General features: G+C 38.9%; 1 protein-coding gene across 2 annotated transcripts in view; it reads left to right on the top strand.

Annotated features, from left to right (window-relative positions):
* Window positions 1–20,658, top strand: part of lrpprc (leucine-rich pentatricopeptide repeat containing) — a 135,607-nt gene that overhangs the window by 39,553 nt on the left and 75,396 nt on the right. For both annotated transcript variants that reach the window (XM_059985716.1, XM_059985717.1), the window contains exons 12-13: window positions 15,196–15,314; window positions 16,272–16,365. In XM_059985716.1, coding sequence (XP_059841699.1) covers window positions 15,196–15,314; window positions 16,272–16,365 — 213 coding nt within the window. The remainder of the gene's footprint in view (window positions 1–15,195; window positions 15,315–16,271; window positions 16,366–20,658) is intronic.

Here is a 20,658-nt window from a genome sequence, read left to right as displayed (position 1 = left end):
GAGCATAGGAGAATGAGGGGTGATTTGATAAAGGTGTATAAAATTATTATGGTTATAGATAGAGTGAATGCAAGCCGGCTTTTTTCACTGAGGCCAGGGGAGAAAAAAAAAGAGGTCATGGGTTAAAGGTGAAGGGGGAAAAGTTTAAAGGGAACATTGGGGGGTGGCTTCTTCACGCAGAGAGCGGTGGGAGTGTGGAATGAGCTGCCAGACAAAGTGGTGAATCTGGGCTCACTTTTGACATTTAAGAAGAACTTGGACAGGTATATGGATGAGAGGGGTTTGGAGGGATATGGCCCAGGTGCGGATCAGTGGGACTAGGCAGAAAAATGGTTCAGCACAGGCAAGAAGGGCCAAAAGGCCTGTTTCTGTGCTGTAATGTTCTGTGGTTCTATGGTAAATAGTTATTTGGCAGAACAGTGCTGGAATTTGTATTGATAATTTTCATTGTGCATGTAAATAGAATCTTTTGAAAATTGCAGTCTCCTATTGAAATGTTGCACAGCAGTGTGGTAGAAATGTTGGCTGAGCTTAACCTCATGCAGATGCTTATTAGCAAAGACCTATACTGGTTAAAAGAAGCACAATGTTGTTCGGGAGCTATCTGGGTGCTTGAGTTCAGCATCATGTCAGTTTCTGAGCCTTTGAGGGATCTTTGTAATCAGGATGGAGGGTGATGTTTCTTAATTTTGAAGATAATAGTAGTTTTGTTTTTCTTCTATTTTGTCCTATCTTTTATCAACACATGAAATCATTTCGTTGTTTCATGTCACCCTATTGTCTTTGACAGATTGTTTGGTTGCAAACTCAATATACAGTATCGGAGAGAATACTGTTGTATATCTTTTTATCCACTTTATTTTGTGATGCATATCATTCGGCACACTGCTTCTCTGCATTTTTGTAGAATAGAAGTAGGGCTGTTGCCTTGCAATCCCGACTTCGAGTGCTGTTTTTGTGGAGCTTGCACTTTCTCTCTGTGACTGGAAAAACAAGATAAAATGCAAGTGATTTAAAAGAAACATCAAGGTGGCTTCTTCGTGCAAAGAGTAGTGCGTGTTTGGAATACAATGCCAAAAATCAGGGTGGAAGCAAGTGCATGAGCAACATTTGAAAGCTGTCCAGGTAAGTACATGGATAGGAGCGGTTCAAAGGGCTGTGAGCCAAATGCTGGCAGGTGGCAGTGGCTTGCCAGGCAACACATTCGACTGGACATGTTGGGCCAAGGGACCTGTTTCCATACTGTATGACACTGACTGTTATTATGCCATAGAGTGTCATGGTAGTGTACCGGTTACCACGACGTTATTATGGCTCAGGGTGTTGGCGTTTGGAGCTTAATGCCGATGTCATGTGTAAACAAGTTTGGAAGTTCCTTCCCATTTCTGCGTGGGTTTCTTCCAGTTGCTCTGGTTTCTGATGAGTGGGTTAATAAGTCATTGTAAATTAAGTCATTGTGATTAAGCAAGGGTTAAATCATGTTGTAGTTCAAAGTACCAGAAGGGCCTGTCCCTGCTGTATCTCTGAATAAAATACAAGTAAATTTTTCTTTCAGTTTTCTAACATCTTACAGAAAATGCAGGTTGCTAGGAGGTGGGGAGAATAAAAATTTGATTCATTTTGGATTTGTTGATGGTCAACAAAGGATTGGTAGACCAAAGAGCTTGTTTCTCAATAGTAATGGTAAAAAAAATTTAAAATTTGCTTAACATCTTTAAATTAGTACAATCATGAAAAAGTTGAGCCTCATTTGAATGAAGTGACAGGGTGATTTTAGTTCATTGCCAGGTTCTTCTGAACAATTTTGTATACTTTTTTTTTATTTTCTTGCTTGAGACAAAATTTCACAAAACATCTTCCTCTATTGTAGGGTAATAACTGCTACTAATGAATAGATATTTATTAAATACATATTTAATGTATTTAATATTTCTGCAGCTGATTTCATTGGATTTGAACTTAAAGTCTTTGAATCATCAATCCATGCCTTTGGATTAAATGTTATTCTCAATTTGGAGTGTTTTTTGGGAAACATTTTGGATGAGATTGGAATTTAGAATTTCTTTGTTCCTCTATTAGAGGAATTTGGGTTTGGCACTTACTGCTTGGAAGATTAATAGAGATTGAAATCTTCATTCTGAAGCTATAGATGGAGAGCTGAGAAGTGAGAATAAGCCGAATAACATCACAATGTTGTGTTATAAAGGGGATAAAACCAGAGAGCTGTCTCTTGATGTTAAACAGTAATTGACAAAACAAAGTTGAAAATAGCCAAAGATTTTGATATGGCGAATAGTTCAGAAGGTTTGAAGAGTGAATATTTTTCAAAAATTGAAATCTTCATTACGTAACTACAGATGGAGAACTGACAAGTGAGAATAAGCCAAGTAGCATTGTCACAATCTGCTGAAACATATCTTGTGTTATAAAAGGGAGTGTTATTGGGGATAAGATTAGGGAGATGCTCCAAGTAAATTTTTTATCAAAATACTTATTTATAACCTCCCGCTTGGTGGCACAATAATATCAGTGCTGGACTCCGGAGCGAAGGTTCCCGAATTCGAATCCAAGTGAGGTTGAGCGTCGAGCTAGCAACTCGGCCTCATAAAAACGAGAATAGGTTGCTATGGAAACACCGTCAAAAAGACGTGCCCCGATAACTCCACTGCTGAGTTAAGGGCTATTCTTCTTTGTCTTCTATATTTATAACAGCTTACTACCTGGAGATTCATTTTCTTGTAGGCATTTACAGGAAATTTAAAAAGAAAACAGAATTTATGAAAAAAAAATAACAAAGACTGACAAACAACCAATGTGCAGGTGAAGACAACTTGTGCAAGTATTAAATATTTTAGAAAAAGTAAGTAAATAATATTGAGAACGTGAGTTGTAGATTCCTTGAACCTGGTGATATAGGACCTTAGGCCAAGTACGTCCTGCCCAATGATAGCATCGAGAAGAGAACATGGCCTGGCTGATGGAGGTCCTTGATGACGAGTGCTCCTTTCTTTTGGCAGATAGATGCTCCAAGTAGATGTGCACCATGTGTGGAGAGCTTTGCTTGTGATGGATTGGATTGTATCCATCAGTTTTTGTAGACTTTTCTTGGTTGTTTCCAAATTAGGGTTGTTTCCAGTCAGGATACTCTCCTCTGTGCATCTAGAGAAGTTTATCAAAGTTCTAGATGTCATGCTAAACCTGCGCAGACTTCTAAGAAAGTAGAGACGTTCCCGTGCTTTCTTTGTGATGGCACTTGAGTGCTGGTCCCTGGACAGATCCTCTGAAATGGTAACATCAAGGAATTTAAAGTTAGTGGTTCTTTCCACTTCTGATCCCCTAATGAGGACTGGCTCATGGACCTCCAGTTTCTTCCTTCTGTAGTCAATAAGCTGCTCTTTGGTTTTGCTAATGTTGAGTGAGAGGTGATTGTTATTGCACTGTTTAACCAGATTTTCAGTCTCCCTCCTATATGCCAATTCATGTCCACCTTTCATTCGGCCAACAACAATGGTGACATGATGATAAAAGAAAAGATTGGTAGTTTTGGGAAGTATTGTTAGTATATCCAAAGGCATACAAGAAATAGTGATGGATATGGAATCTATGGATATGAAGTAGGATCAATATTTCAAGAAGGAAAGTAGAAGATACGAATAATGTAATTGATTACTTGAAAATTCAACGTAGTCCATGTGCACAAGTAAGTTTATTTACTTGTAAATGATGTTTCTTGTGAAACTGCTTGGAAGATTAATAGAGATTGAAATCTTCATTCTGAAGCTATAGATGGAGAGCTGAGAAGTGAGAATAAGCCGAATAACATCACAATGTTGTGTTATAAAGGGGATAAAACCAGAGAGCTGTCTCTTGATGTTAAACAGTAATTGACAAAACAAAGTTGAAAATAGCCAAAGATTTTGATATGGCGAATAGTTCAGAAGGTTTGAAGAGTGAATATTTTTCAAAAATTGAAATCTTCATTACGTAACTACAGATGGAGAACTGACAAGTGAGAATAAGCCAAGTAGCATTGTCACAATCTGCTGAAACATATCTTGTGTTATAAAAGGGAGTGTTATTGGGGATAAGATTAGGGAGATGCTCCAAGTAAATTTTTTATCAAAATACTTATTTATAACCTCCCGCTTGGTGGCACAATAATATCAGTGCTGGACTCCGGAGCGAAGGTTCCCGAATTCGAATCCAAGTGAGGTTGAGCGTCGAGCTAGCAACTCGGCCTCATAAAAACGAGAATAGGTTGCTATGGAAACACCGTCAAAAAGACGTGCCCCGATAACTCCACTGCTGAGTTAAGGGCTATTCTTCTTTGTCTTCTATATTTATAACAGCTTACTACCTGGAGATTCATTTTCTTGTAGGCATTTACAGGAATTTTAAAAAGAAAACAGAATTTATGAAAAAAAAATAACAAAGACTGACAAACAACCAATGTGCAGGTGAAGACAACTTGTGCAAGTATTAAATATTTTAGAAAAAGTAAGTAAATAATATTGAGAACGTGAGTTGTAGATTCCTTGAACCTGGTGATATAGGACCTTAGGCCAAGTATGTCCTGCCCAATGATAGCATCGAGAAGAGAACATGGCCTGGCTGATGGAGGTCCTTGATGACGAGTGCTCCTTTCTTTTGGCAGATAGATGCTCCAAGTAGATGTGCACCATGTGTGGAGAGCTTTGCTTGTGATGGATTGGATTGTATCCATCAGTTTTTGTAGACTTTTCTTGGTTGTTTCCAAATTAGGGTTGTTTCCAGTCAGGATACTCTCCTCTGTGCATCTAGAGAAGTTTATCAAAGTTCTAGATGTCATGCTAAACCTGCGCAGACTTCTAAGAAAGTAGAGACGTTCCCGTGCTTTCTTTGTGATGGCACTTGAGTGCTGGTCCCTGGACAGATCCTCTGAAATGGTAACATCAAGGAATTTAAAGTTAGTGGTTCTTTCCACTTCTGATCCCCTAATGAGGACTGGCTCATGGACCTCCAGTTTCTTCCTTCTGTAGTCAATAAGCTGCTCTTTGGTTTTGCTAATGTTGAGTGAGAGGTGATTGTTATTGCACTGTTTAACCAGATTTTCAGTCTCCCTCCTATATGCCAATTCATGTCCACCTTTCATTCGGCCAACAACAATGGTGACATGATGATAAAAGAAAAGATTGGTAGTTTTGGGAAGTATTGTTAGTATATCCAAAGGCATACAAGAAATAGTGATGGATATGGAATCTATGGATATGAAGTAGGATCAATATTTCAAGAAGGAAAGTAGAAGATACGAATAATGTAATTGATTACTTGAAAATTCAACGTAGTCCATGTGCACAAGTAAGTTTATTTACTTGTAAATGATGTTTCTTGTGAAACTGAAATTTTTTCCTCTGTGTGTCAGAAGGTACATAGAATTTTAAAAAAAATGTCACTTTATCTCTCAATTTTTTTGTCTCATAAGTTTTGTCAATTCTGACTTTATTTTGTCACCCAAATTTCAGGTCTATTCTGAGTCTTTAAATCTTTAAGGTAAATATTATGAAGTGTATGGCATGTCTCACCAAAGACCCTATACATCAGGCAAAGAAAACATGAAAGCTTGTTGCTTCTAGCTCTTTGTTATTTAATTTAACTGTCATTTCTTTCCAATAACTGCTTTTCACTACAGTTAGTTGAAGGCACATCTGTTCCTATACTTGTCAAAATTATAAAGTATAATAAAGAGAGGCAGCACTTTGCCTCAAACATTAGAGATCTTTTAAAAAAAAACAAAATTATGCAACATATTAAATGGAAACACATTACTAAGTCTCAGAAAATGTTGCTTCATGTTACTTTTTATTTATCAAATGTTCAGCCAAAATTCTTTTTAAAAAGTTTATTTTTATGATTTTTGTGACAAGGAGTAAGAATGGAATCGTCTGTAATGGGTAAAAATTTGTCCAGAGAAAGAAGTGTCACTCAAATAAAATGGCTAGAAGCCGTGAATGTTAAATGTTTTCTTCATCTTGACACAAAGAATCTGTATTTTGCAATGCAATGCACTTTGAAATTAAGCATTTAAATCACAAACATTGACTTGTTGCTTTGGCAAGTCTGGTTGTTTCACAGCCTGCCACTAATGACTGTTTCATTATTGTGATACTCTGATTTCTTAATTGTTAGGGTAGCAAGTTGAGATTGATTTATTGTAGCCTTAATCAGTTATGTTTAGATGTGGGACTATTTAGACTTTAGAATATGTGGTTCAGAATTAGTGTGGTCTGAATAATGAACTGCTTGTCTTTATATATCTATGTCAGGAGAAAATATTTTGCCTTTTGGCTCAATACACAGGAAATATGTCGTAATTAGTGATAGGATTGTTGATCAGAACATTAGTGGCTTGTTTTAAAAGTACATCAATGTTGTTTTGTGGGATCCTTCTAAAATTTTAATATATTTACAGATAATTTGGAGATCCATGGAGAATGCATGATTTGTGAAAAGCTCAACTTTGTTTAATCTGTTGGCAAGTTGTCAATATGATAAAACTGGGGAGAATTTTTAAAAAGGAAGAACAGAACTTAATTTTACTCCAAGCCTGAAGCATTGCATATTTCCAAAAAAAATTTTTAATTTGCTAGATTATCCCATAATTTGGTCTCTGTGTCCTGTTTCATTTCTTAAACTGTATCACCGGACCTATAGAGGCAGTTAACACCAATATACACTCAGTGGTCACTTTATTCTACCTCTGGCACCTGGTCATTAATTGCAAGTATCTAATCAGCCAATCATGTGGCAGCAACAATGTGTGGGAGCTTGCAGACATGGTCAAGAGGTTCAGTTCTTCAGGCCACATGTCAGAATTGGGGGGAAAAAATGTGATCTAAGTGACTTTGACCATAGAACGATTGTTGGTGCCAGACAGGGTGGTTTGACGATCTCAGAAACTGAAGTTCTGGAATTTTCATGCACAGCAGTCTCGAGAGCAGGGGTTCCCAACCTGGGGTCCAGAGACCCCTTCAGTTAATGAGAGGGGTCCATGGCATTAAAAAAGGTTGAGAGAAACCCTGCTCTGGAGTTCACCAAGAATGGTGCAATGAGCAAATGAAAAGTCCAGTAAGCAGCAGTTCTGACTTTGTTAACGAGAGAGCTCAGAGGAGAATGGCCAAGTTGGTTCAAGTGGATAGAAGGCAACTATAACTCAAGTACTACTTTACAATGGTGGTGCGCAGAAGAGTATCTCTGAACGTACAACACGTCAAATGTGGATATGCTGGGTTGACAGTAGCAGAAGATCACATTGGGTTCCATTTCTGTACCTAATTAATGACCACTGATTGTATTCTTACTGAGCTAGATGTGATAGTTTTTTACTTGTATGATAAATCAGTATCTTGAACAGTGTTCATTATTGTCACTAATAAGCCTTTGTCCTGTTTGTATCGTTTTCCAGTCTCTGCATGTAAAATCCCAAATGTGAAAGGGTGAAACTCTGTTGTTTCTTGCCATGCATGTTTGTTATATTAAATTTCTTTGTCCACTGTTTATGCATTGCAGAAATTTCAGTTATGCTGAATTAGCTGTTATAGTTTGAAGTTGAGGATAGGATAACTGATTAAGGTTGCTGTCGCAAAGGGGTTAAATGATCTGATTAGATTTTATTTATTTATTGGTATGTATTGGAGATACATTGCAGAATAGCAACATCGGGCCTTTCTCTTTCCAACTGATTTGGGCTGCACTGCCAGCAACCCACCAATTAATCCAATCCTAATCACGGGACAATTTACAGTGACCAGTTAACTGACTAATTGGTCCATCTTTGGATTATGGGTGGAAACTGGAGCATCAAGAGGAGCATCTTTCCATTGGCAAGATGTACAAATTTCTTTACAGATGACATTGAAATTAAATTCTGATGTCCTGAGCTATCTGCTAATCACTGTAGGACCCTACCCATAGACCTGGCCTTTTGACCAGAGTTCAGAATTCGCATTCCATTCTGCCAGCTGGTAAATTTAAATTTGAGTAGTGAAATAAATCTGGAATAAAATTGGAACCTATTATCTGTGAAACTTTCAATTGTGTGTACTGTATCCTTCAGGAAGGAAGTTCTCTAACCTTATCCAACCTTTGTGACCCCAGATACATGAATACAATTGGCTCCTGACAACCTCCTCAGAGGAACCAACTGAAGCAATAAATCCTTTGAAAGAATTTTAGAAATGCTAGATGGTGTCTCAATAAAAGGCTAACGTTTTTTTTAGGCTTATCAGTAGTAAGGAGCCTGAATTGTAAACTTTACAGAGAAGCATTTAGTTTCTGTACAAAGCAAGTAGGTTTGGATGTTTCCAGGAGTTGAGTTGATATCAGTGAGCAATGTTGAAAGGCTTAGCGAAACTTCATGAATAGCAAATTATTACTGTAAACAGGTAACATATGTTGGAAATTAGAGGAAATTAATGATAATGAAATTGTAGCTCTGGAAAATTGCTGTGAAATTATTAATACTAGCTTGTCAAGTTTAATACAACACAATACTCAAAAGTTGTTTATCCCAAAAGATAGAGTTGATGCTTGGGTTTAAAAGAAGGGTTTTTGGGTGCAAGGTACTGTTGCTGTTGGCCTTGTTGTCATGCTAATTTGTTTGCTTGTTCTGTCACTGGAAGTTTGGGTTCCTTATGGACCTGTGTGAAATTTTCTATTGAGATGGTTCAAATACAACTTTTACAAGCTGGCATGTATTTTGAAGCAGCTTTGGATTTTGGAAAGGAGATTCAATAATTGTCATTTGTGACTTAACCTACAGATCCCTATAGCTTTTGTTCTCAAGATTATTACAAAAAATTGTTATTGACAATATTGTTTTAATCAGCAGTGATTTTTTTCATTCAAGTTATTTCCAAATGTATTGCTGTATCACTAATTTGAAGTTGTGGAGTTTCTGAGTGGCATCTAAGTGAAAGATAGGTCCAGTTATCAAAATGATCTCCACATTTTTTAATATTCAGAAAATTAGGTTTGTCTTGAAATGTAAAGGAACTAGATTACTTTCTTAATGGAAAATGAACTTTTTAATTATTATGACAGAAAAATCATTTTGAGTCTTTACTTTTACATGCATTTTCATTGAAACTTTAGAAAATGAATTTTATTTTATCTGGTGCTGAAACTGTTTTTCTTTCAAAAAAATAAAAGCTTCTCAGCATTGCAGAGAGCACTTTCAAGAATTTTCATGCATTGGTGTGCAAGATTAGAAACCAAGCCACAAATGTAGGAATAGTTTTTTTTCAACTTCAAAACAAAACTTTTATGTAACGTTCATTATCCCACATAATACAGATCTTATCTCTACACATTTGATTAATAGTTATCTGATTAGAGACTCTGTTTGCATTGTAGGTCAGTTTGATTAATAACCTTAATGGAATAGATGCGTTTCTGAAAAAAATATGTAGATTAGCCTTTATTTTCTTCTTTCTCTCTGCTCATATCTGCCATCCCTTCAACCCCCAGTCAAAAATATATCGAAATGTGTACGTGTAAAAATGGATATTAAGTTGTTCTAGGGCAAAAAAAGGAAAAGTAGTGTGACTTTAATTTGGAGTGACTCAGTCCCACATATACATTTGTGCTCAAAGGGAAATCACTTTTGATTATCAGCGCTGTAGTGCACCGCATAAAATATTGAAGGCTACTTTACTTTCTAAAGGTGTCACTCCAGGCTAGAAGAGCTTTAAGCAAATTTTAAATTTACAAACAACTGACAGAGGTAGCTGATGAGCTGTGAACAGCATATGCTGCCTTGCTTTGAAGATGTTGCATCAGCTGACAAGTGCTTTCTTAATAACAGAATTTTTGCATTTGATTTTGATGTGATTTAAGAGGAAGGAGCACATTATTGCAATGCTCTTGAGTGAGCTGCAAAGTTCTGTTATTGAAATTTTTTGAGTTAAATTGAAAGCAGCATGAGAAATTCGAAGTTTCTTTAACTGTTGTATATGTTTTTTTTCCCCATTGAGATTTTTTTCTTTCTGTTATTGCGACTTGTAATGGGAAAATTAGAGGTGGAATTTCTCAGGTTTGGAGAATGAGGGTGGTGGGCTGGATTCATAGCTCAGGCAGTAGCAAGAACTTGTGGTGCTTCCAGCATGTAGTTCAATATAGTATAAAAGGTAGTTACTAGGGAACAAATGCATTTATCAAGTGGTTGCTTTAGATGGTTTAATTTGGACAGAGATGTTAATGTTCTCAACTTATTGAAATCCAACTGTCCAAATGTGGATGAAGAACAAGAGGGTGCTCCGTGAGAGCTGTATTATGTGGTACACTGAGACATGGCTGCACAGGGATAATCCAGAGTCTAATGTGAACCTAGATTGCTTCCATTGTGTACGGGCAGTCAGGGGTTGCACCGAAGGTGGCAAGAAGAAAGAAGGATGTCTCGCAGCTTTTGTGAACAACAGATGGTGCAACCCTGGGCACACTATGGTGAAGCAGCGTGTATGCAGCTGAGATGCTGAACTTTTAGCCGTATTATTTGCCCAGAGTTTTCCCACACCATTGTTCTCGGGGTCCATGTCCCTCCCTCAGTTAATGCGTTGCTGGCATGTGATGTCATTTGCTCGGTCACTATACCTGAATGTCTTAGAAACATAGGACACCTATAACAAAATACAGGCCCTTCAGCCCACAAAGTTGTGCCGAACATGTCCCCACCTTAGAAATTACTAGGTTTACCTACTGCCCTCTATTTTTCTAAGCTTCATGTACCTATCCAAAAGTCTCTTAAAAGACCCAATTGTATCCGCCTCCACCACCGTTGCTGGCAGCCCATTTCACGCACTCACCACTCTGAGTAAAAACTTACTCCTGACATCTCCTCTGTTCCTGCTCCCCTGCACCTTAAACCTGTGTCCTCTTATGGCAACCATTTCAGCCCTGGGAAAAAGCCTCTGACTATCCACATGATCAATGCCTCTCATCATCTTATATACCTCTATCAGGTCACCTCTCATCCTTCGTGTCTAGATCAGGGGATTTCAACCACGTCAACTCAGATGCGACTTTGCCATCTTTTATACAGTTTGTGGATTGTCAAACCTGGATCTGCTTTGTGGACACATATAGCTCTCTTACCCCACCCCCTGCACCCAACCGATCAGATCCTATATCTTCAATCCTCTGGTCCAGTGATCAAGAAGTTTGCTAAGAAGTGGTCACAGGAGGCCTGTGATTGACTGGGAAGTGCTCTGTTGTCCATATAGAGAGGACATTGATGGACTGACAGACTGCATTACAAGGTACGTCAGCTTCTGTGTGGATGACACTGTTCCGATTAGGACTGCCCGCTATTTCCCCAACAATAAACCTTGCGTTGCTAAAGACATCAAAGCCATACTGAACAGGAAGAAGAGGGCATTCAGCGATGGAGGTAAGGAGGAGATGAAGCTGGTTTATAGGGAACTGAGTGAGAGGATAGCCAGGGCAAGGAGTGCTACAGGAGGAAGCTGGAGAGGAAAGATAGCAAAAACTCACAAAGGGTGTGTAGAGTGGTATGAGAACGATCACAATGTACAGAAAGACCAGAGACCTGGTGATTGAAGGGGACCAGGACAGGGTCAATGAGTTAAATGGGTTTTTCAACAGGTATGTTGAAGAGATTTCTGTTTACAACCCCCTAGCTCCTCCCCTTTCACCCCTCGCCCTCCATCTCTCTCTAAGGACAACACAGACACATGTACTGTAACTGCTGAGCAGGTAAGCAGTGAGCTCAGCAGACTTCACCCAGGCAAAGCTGTGAGCCCGGGTGGCATCTGCCCAAGTGTACTGCACAGTCTTTCAATATGTCTTCAGTCTGAGCCTGGAAAGATTCCCCATGCCTAGTTCCAATACCCAATAAGATGTTTCCCACCATGCCCAGTGACTACAGACCTGTGGCCCTGACTTCACATATTTTGAAATCATAAGAAAGACTGGTCCTGATGCACCTCCGGACCATTTAAATCCATCATTAGACCCTGCCGTTTGCTTACTAACCACATTGGAGTCAAGGACACCATTATCTTCCTGCTTCATTGGGCATATGCCCATCTGGATGATCCAGGCAGCACTTTGAGAATCATGTTCTTTGATTTCTCCGGTGTTTTTAACACCACACGACCTGCTTTAGTAGCGAGTAAGCTCATGGAGGTGCAGGAGGATGCTCTACTGGTGTCCTGGATTACAGACTACCTGTCCAGACGGCCGCAGTATGTGAGATGGCAGAGCTGTGTAGATAGTGCGGTTAGTAGCACAGGGACACCTCAAGGGGCTATCCTGTCCCTCTTTCTGTTTATTGTGTACATCTCTGACTTCAGGTACAACTCTGAGTCCTGCCATCTGCAGAAGTTTTCAGACGAATCAGCAGTTGTGGGGCAAGAGGTTGAGTACAGGAGAGTAGTGTACCACTTTGTTCAGTGGAATCACCTGCAGCTCAACATCACTAAGACAGAGGAGTTGGTGTTGGTCTTCAGGAAGGTGAAAACACCCTGCATTCCCGTCTCCATCAAGGGAACGGATGTGTAAGTCATCTGGGACTACAAATACCTAGGAACTCACCTGTACAATAAACTGGAGGGGGGGGGGGACCGAAAATACAGGGGCTCTGTACAAGAAGGGACAGAACCGGCTATACTACTTGAGAAGGCTCCAGTCATTCAATGTTTGCAGTACTATGCTGCAGATGTTCTGCAACTCAGTGGTGGCCAGCATTCTATTCTATGCTGATAGTCTGCTGGGGCAGCGAGGTGAGAGCAGCTGATGCCAAGGTGGTCAACAGGCTCATCAGGAAAGCTGGTTCTGTTCTGGGGATGGACCTGGAATTCCTGGGGGTTGTGTCTGAGAGGAGGATGCTATAGAAGTTACATAGCATTATGTAGCATCGCCCCTCCATGTCATACTAGACAAGGAGAGGAGCACCTTTAGTAATCTAAGACTGATTCCACTGAGGCGCACCACTGAACGCCACAGGAGACCCTTTCTCCCTGTGGCTGCAAGACTAAACCCCTCTTTCTTAAGTATATAATGTTTTATTGCACGTCTATATTTTGCACAATTACTTTTTAAGGCACTTTTTTTTTTGTATCTCAATGCTTACATTTTCTATTTTACAGTATATATTTCTGACTGAGCAACCTTGCAACAATAATTACCTTCAGGGTAAATAGTTTTATCTTCATCTTAAATTTTAATATTGTGCCCATCACCACTCAAAATCCAAATTTATGTTCAGCTTGGTAAAGGGTATTTTCCCTCCTTAGATGTCTGTTCCTAAAGTTGTGTGTTGTGGACTGGATAAGATGAAAGTGGGTGCAGTTGTTTTCATCTGTGAATTTGATATTGTGAGTCAAAGAAGAAATCCAGAATCACGATATCAGCAGTGATTTGAACATATGGGCTTACATTTTCAGGATTGATCTTCTCAAGACCATAAATTCCAAATCATTACGTGATATTGATCAACTTAAAAGAACAAGTGAAGAACCACCAGGTGACACCTTGTAGCACCCATAAGTTTCTCATGGTTAAAACTGCACTGAATTCACAGAAACCTGCTGTGACAAAACTTTGAAATTCAGGTTTAAATGAAAAACAAATCCATTGGACCTTCATATTTCCAGGAGTATATTTGCAGCAGTGATCTATGTTTGAAAATTTGATACTGTTTGTTGAGGTGTTTTCTTTTACTTCATTTCAAGGTAAAGAAATATTCTCAAAAATCCAGAGATTCCTACTATGGCTTTTCTGTGCAATGGCTTCAGACATTGTGATTCTCAGACAAGGACTAGAAATAATTGTCAAAGGTGGTCTTGGAAAAAGCACATCAAAGTTTGAAAATTATTTCCTTCAATTTAATCATTAAATGTATATTGACCATATAATCATTATTACTTTGAATGTGCTAACATAGTCATTGACTTAAAATGCCAGGTAAAAATTAAATGCTGGAAACTCCTAGCAGGTCAGGTACTGGTGTACACATTCAGGACCCTTCTTCGGATATATTAACCTTCTTTCTCTCTCCATAAATGCTGCCTGAGAATTTCTAGTCTTTTCTATTTTTTACAGATTTCTAGCATCTGCAATTTAGTTTTGTATAAATTTGTTTAGAGTGCCCATTTGTTGAAGTCCTCCTGAATGTAACTTATTTGATTATGTCTTCAGATCAGTGGCATGGTAGCATAGCAGTTAGCGTGACATTATTGCAGCTTGAAGCATTCTAGAATTAAATTATGGCACTTGTCTGTAAGAAGTTTGTATGTTCTCCTTGTGAGTGCTTGAGTTTCCTTGGGGTGCTCCGGTTTCCTCCCACAATCAAAGACCAGCCGTTTAGTAGGTTAATTGTAAATTGTCCTGTGATCAGGTGGATTGCCAGCAATGCAGCTTGTTAGGCCAGGAAGGCCTATTCTGCACTCTTAAGTAAAATCAAACCAACACTGCACTTACCTCTGGTAAATATAAAACTTTTCCCTTTATGATTTCTGAGAAGTGCATTTACCTAGTTAGCTTGGTAAATGTTAATGACTCAGCTCTATCAGCAAAATTAATGATCCACACAAGCAGCAGCACATTTTGAGAAGTTTCCATTACAAATGTATATTTGTGATTTTTGTAGTCATTGTAATAGGCGTATGTTTAAGTTTCCAAAATCATAAAGCCCCTTGCTTATACGAAGTGCTAAGGAATTTTAGTTCCATACACCTACAGGTGTGTTTTTTTTAAAATTTGGAATTCTTTGCGTTGGCATGATTAAAGCTTCACCTATCAGAGTTTATTAACTTCCAAGAGCAAAGTACTGTTACAACTCCCCGATAGCTTCTTGGATTCATTGGTCCCCTCCAGTTGGATATAATCTATGAATCTGAGCACTAATGCTATATTTCTGGGGCACTTCTGAGGTGGACAAAATAAATCATTTTACAGATTTTTCAACCATGCTTGAACTCCAGCTGTTCCACATGAATTAGTACCAAAGTAAATAGTGAGTCTCAAGTGTTAATACAGATTGAACTATTAAGAGGATAACTTCACCAAAACTATTGGGGTGTTGGATATGATACTGTCTAAATTTCAGCATTCTTTAGAAAAAAGAAGAAATGTATTTAATGGAAGATTGGCAATTAACTGTAATGCAGATGTATAAATATTTTTTGTATTAATTTACAGGAACAATAGAAGTACTGAAAATCATGCAAAATCTGGGCATAGAACCTGATGCGGAAACCTATGTAAATTATGTCCAATTGACATTTGACAACGTGGAGCAAGCTCGCACCCAGCTTGAGGTTTGCATCAGTCATTTCTCTATATAGAGAAATCAGGTTTATGTAGAAGCTTTACTGACAAAAACTTGCTGAGGGAAATCCATATCATGGATGTTTCTATTCATGAATTTCTGTAGAACAAAACCCAACGAGACCAACAGTGTCATTGCATCAAGAGGATGAGAGATTGTAAAATAAGTAGAATATTTAATGCTTTCTTGAAGTTAAGTAAAATTTAAATCTATTGAACATTACAAGAGGCAAACTTGTTTTGTTGAATGCTTTTAATTCAGTGCTTCCATACAAGATGTATGTTTTACAGGCAGTGTCACAGTTTAAAATGAATCATCTCTTCATTTAAACCATTTTCTGTGATTATTTGTGCATTACCTTGCATGATGTATCAAAACCTTCTGGTTTGTGTTATCTTCAGTAATCTCATTGTTACTTAGTTCCTGCTAAATAAATTGCTGAGGCTTAAATAATTATGCACAATGTCCTGGCTTTCTCAAGTACTTAAGTTTAACTTCTTCATTCGCAGTTTTGAGCACTTTGTCAATAACTTTGATTTACATTCACTTTTGCTCAACAATGTAATTACTATTTTTAGACAGACACCAAAATAGCTAATGTGAAGAAGGGTATGGTCTTAATATGTGCAAATGGGATTAGTGCAGACGAGCAAAATATTGACATGAATGATGAATGTGCTGGGTCAAGGGGGCCATTTTTGTGCTGTGTGACTCTGACATTGATAACTTTTTATTAGGTTTCAAATTTTACTTTACAAAAATTCTCTGCTGATACTAATGCAGAAAAGATGAGGATTTGTCTATTTCGTTTTAGAACCAGATTAGGATGTTAAATTCTGGTAAATGAGCCTTTGGATTGTGCAAAGTAGGTCTGATTGATCAAGTTAAATCTATTAATATTATTAGAGGTAAGAATATATAGATGTCAGTTGTTTTGTCTTTGTAGGAAGATGGATGTTTGGTCAACACAGTTGGATTCTATTCCTCTGAACTCAGAACAGAAGCTATTAATGGACATATGGACAAGGTTTATTTTATGTGTAAGTGTTGTAATATGCATCAGACAAACTTCGTTTCTCAGTTGACTATTTGAGAACATTTAAGAAATAGTTTGTTATAGGAGCTTGACAAAAAGTCTTGATTTTCAGGAAGGCAAAGATTTTCTTGATGCGACTCCTGTCCTGTTTGAACCAGTTCTGTACTTTTGATGGAATTGTATCAGTGGTGTTGGTGCAGATCTGAGGAAACTGAAAGCTATCAGCATGTTGAAACTTATCAGACCATAAGACCAGAATTAGGTCATTTGGTTGATCCAGTTTTTCTCTCAGCCCCAGTCTCCAGCTATCTCCCCGTATTCCTTCATGCACTGACCAGTCAAAAATCAATCAACATTTCCTCAAATGTACCCGGAGCTATCAACTGCCCTTCATATGACAAGCCATTCAATCCTGGAATTATTTTCATGAGCCCCCTTTGAACCCTCTCTAGTTTCAACACATCGTTTCTAAGATAAGGGGCCCAAACCTGCTCACAATACTCCAAGTGAGGCCTCACCAGTGCTTTGTAAAGTTTCTACATTACATCCTTGCTTTTATATTCTTGAAATGAATGCTGGTATTGCATTTGCCTTCCTCTTCGCAGGCCTAACCTGCAAGTTAACCTTTAGGGAGTCCTGCACAAGGACTTTCAAGTCCCTTTGCACCTCAGTTTTTTTGTATTTTCTTTCTATTTAGAAACTAGTCAACCCTTTCATTTCTTCTGCCAAAGTGCAATACCATATATTTCCTGACACTGTATTCTATCTGCCATATTTCTATCCATTCTCCTAATCTAAGTCCTTCTGTAGCCTCTTTACTTCCTTAAAATTATCTGCCCCTCCAGCTATCTTCATATCATCTGCAAACTTTGCAACAAAACCATCAATTCCATCATTCAGATCATTGACATATAATGTAAAAAGAATTGTTCCCAACACAGACCTCTGTGAACACCACTCATAATTGGCAGCCAACCAGAAAAGGCTCCCTTTATTCCCATTCTTTGGCTCCTTCCAATCAACCACTGCTTTTTCCATGCTCAAATCTTACCTGTAATACCATGGGCTAGTAGCTTGTTAAGCAGCCTCAGGTGTGCCATCATGTCAAAGGCTTCTGAAAATCCAAATACACAACATCAACAGATTCTCCTTTGTCTATTCTGCTAGTTATTTCTTCTAAGAGTTCCAACAGATTTGTCAGGCAAGATTTTCTCTTGAGGCAACAGTGCTGACTGCAGCATATTTTGTCATATGCCTCCAAGTACCTTGAGACATCATCTTAATAATTGACTCCATCATCTTGCCAACCATTGAGGTCAGACTAATTGGCCTATAGTTTCTTTTCTTCTGCTTCTCTCCCTTCTTGAAGAATGGTGTGACATTTGCAATTTTCCAGTCTTCCGGAACCATTTTCCAGAACCTAGTGATTCTATGATGCCTCTCTTCAGCCACCTTGGGGTGTACACCATCTGATCCAGGTGACGTATCTACCTTTCGTCCTTTCAATTTGCCAAGAGCCTTCTCTCTAGTTATAGTAACTTTACACACCATGCCCCCCGCACCTGGAACTACTTTAATATTATTGGCTAGCTTACTTTCATATTCTATTTTTACCTTCTTAATGACTTTTTAGTTGCCTTCTGTTGTTTTTAACAACTTCCCAATCCTCTAACTTCCCACTAATTTTTGTTCTGTTATATGTCCTCCCTTTGGCTTTTATGTTGGTTTTGACTTCTCTTGTTGTCCATAGTTGTGTCGCCTTTTCTTTAGAATACTTCTTCCTCTTGGGAATGTATGTATCCTGTGTGTTCGGCCATTGCCGCTCTGCCATCATACCTACCAGTGTTCTTTTCCAATCAATTCTGGCCAATTCCTCTGAAATTCCTTTGTAATTCCCTTTATTCCACTGTAATACTGATACATCTGATTGTAGCTTCTCCTCAAATTTCAGTGTGAATTTGATCATTTATGATCACCTGCCCCTAATGGTTCTTTTACCTTAAGCTCTCTCATCAATTCTGGTTCATTGCACAACACCCAATTCAAAATTGCTGATCCTCTCATGGGCTGTCTAGGAATTCCCCCCTCCTGTAATCTAGCACCAACCTGATTTTCCCAATCTACCTGCATTTTGAAGTCTTTCATGACCATTGTAATATTATCCTTTTGGCATGCATTTTCTATTTTCTGTTGTAATTTGTAGACCACATCCTTACAACTGTTTGGGGATCTATATACAAATCCCATCAAGGTATTTTTATCCTTGCAGTTCCTTGGCTTTATCCGCAGTGTTTCAACACCTTCCGAACCCATGTCACCTCTTTCCAATGATTTGATTTCATTTTTTAACCGACAGAACAACACTGCCCCCTTAGCCTTCCTTCCTGTCCTTTCAATACACTGTGTATCCTTGAGAATTAAGCTCCCAGCTATAATCTTTCAGCCATGATTCAGTGATGTTTACAACATTACAATTGGCATCTGCAACTGTGCTGCAAGTTCGTCTACCTTATTCTGTATACTGAGCACATTCAAATCCAACACCTTCATTGGTGTATTCACCCTTTTTGATTTTGTCAGTCTTTTATGTTGCCCCTCATCTAATTGACCACAATTTTGCCCCACCAACAGCCTCTCCTCACTACACATTGCCCCTGTTTGTAAATCAGCTACCTCCTCTTCAGCACTATTATGTCTTTCTTATTAAACTCTGCAATGAAATGTATGCAGCTCAGGACACAATGCTCAACCTTTTGTTTCCCAACTTTGTCTGAAGTCTTACCAACACTTGCCTTCACAAACTCTCCGCTAACTGTTATGGCACTGTTTCCCATTCCCCTGCAATTCTAGTTTAAACCCCACTCTGCAACATTAACAAACCTTCTCGCGAAGATATTAGTCCCCCTCCAGTTCACATGCAAACTGTCCCTTCTGTACAGGTCCTAACTTCTCTGGAAGAGAGTCCGATGATCCAAAAATCTTATGCCCTTCCCTCTACACTAAGCAAAGTGTTAAACTGTATAACCTTTCAAGTTCTGGCCTCAGTTTAATGTGACACATGTAGCAATCCTCACAACCCTGGAGGTCCTGCCCTTTAACTTAGCACCTAACTACCTGAACTCCGTATGCCGAATCTTCTCACTTGTCCTACCCATGTCATTGGTACCTACATGGACCGTGACTTCTGGCTGCTCACCCTCCTACTTAGTGCTGAGGACTTGATCCAAGATATCCCAGACCCTGGCACCTGGGAGCTAACATACCATCCGGGAATCTTGTTCTCTCTCACAGAACCTTCTGTCCGTTCCCCTAGCTTACAAATCCCCTATTACCACAGTGTGCCTCTTCTCCCCCCCCCCTTCCCTTCTGAGTCACAGTGGTAAACCCTGTGCCAGAGACACTGACCATTGTGACTTTCCTCTGTTAGCTCAACCTCCCTACCCCCCCGACAGTATCCAAAGTGATATACCTGTTATACCTGTTTTTGAGGGGTGGGGTGGGCACAGGGGTACTCTGCATTGGCTCCTTAACCACTTGTCTTCCTGACTGTCACCCAGTTTGCTGTGTCCTTCAGCTTGCGTGTAACTCCTCTATATATCACCCCGTCAGTCTCTCGAATGATCCAGAGTTCACCCAGTTCCAGCTCCAACTCCTTAACACAGTTTGTCAGAAACTGCAGCTGGATGCACTTCTGACAGTTGTAGTCATCAGGGACACTGGAGGTCTTCCTGCCTTCTCTTATCTCACAAGGAGAGCATTTCACTATCCTGCCTGGCATCTCGACTGCCCTAGATGACAGATATAAAGAAGAGAAGGAAAAAAAAAATCTGTATGTTTTCTTTCCTTTGCTTTCTCTGAGTGAAGCCTTTCTTCATTGAAGCCTTGAAGAGCTAAAGCCTCAAGATCACCACTGTGACTGTGTCTACTCCCACAACGGCTGCTGTGCTTGCCCCTGCCTTCCTTCAGTTTGCTCTTACTAATCAATCTCAAACGCATACTGGTCACTTGTCAAAGCTCTTTCTCACTGCCATGACCCACTGCTGTTTTTTAAAAAATATGAAATGTAAACACTAAGTACAATAATTAGTCATGTCTATAACTCAAAATTAGTGCTGGTGTTTAATTTCACTTTGATATTTTAACTGATGTAAATATTTAAAAGGAAATGAGTAAATGTAACAGACATGAGAGACTGTTGATGCTAGAAGTAGGATCATCATACAAAATGTGGGAGGAACTTGGCACCTCAGGCAGCACCTGTGTAGGAAAGTAATCGATATTTCATTCTGATGAAGGT

This window comes from Hypanus sabinus, chromosome 12 (genome assembly GCF_030144855.1).
Source record: "Hypanus sabinus isolate sHypSab1 chromosome 12, sHypSab1.hap1, whole genome shotgun sequence".
NCBI lineage: Eukaryota > Metazoa > Chordata > Chondrichthyes > Myliobatiformes > Dasyatidae > Hypanus > Hypanus sabinus.
The sequence above is the reverse complement of the archived record's forward strand: the minus strand, read 5'-3'. Positions and strand labels throughout refer to the sequence as shown.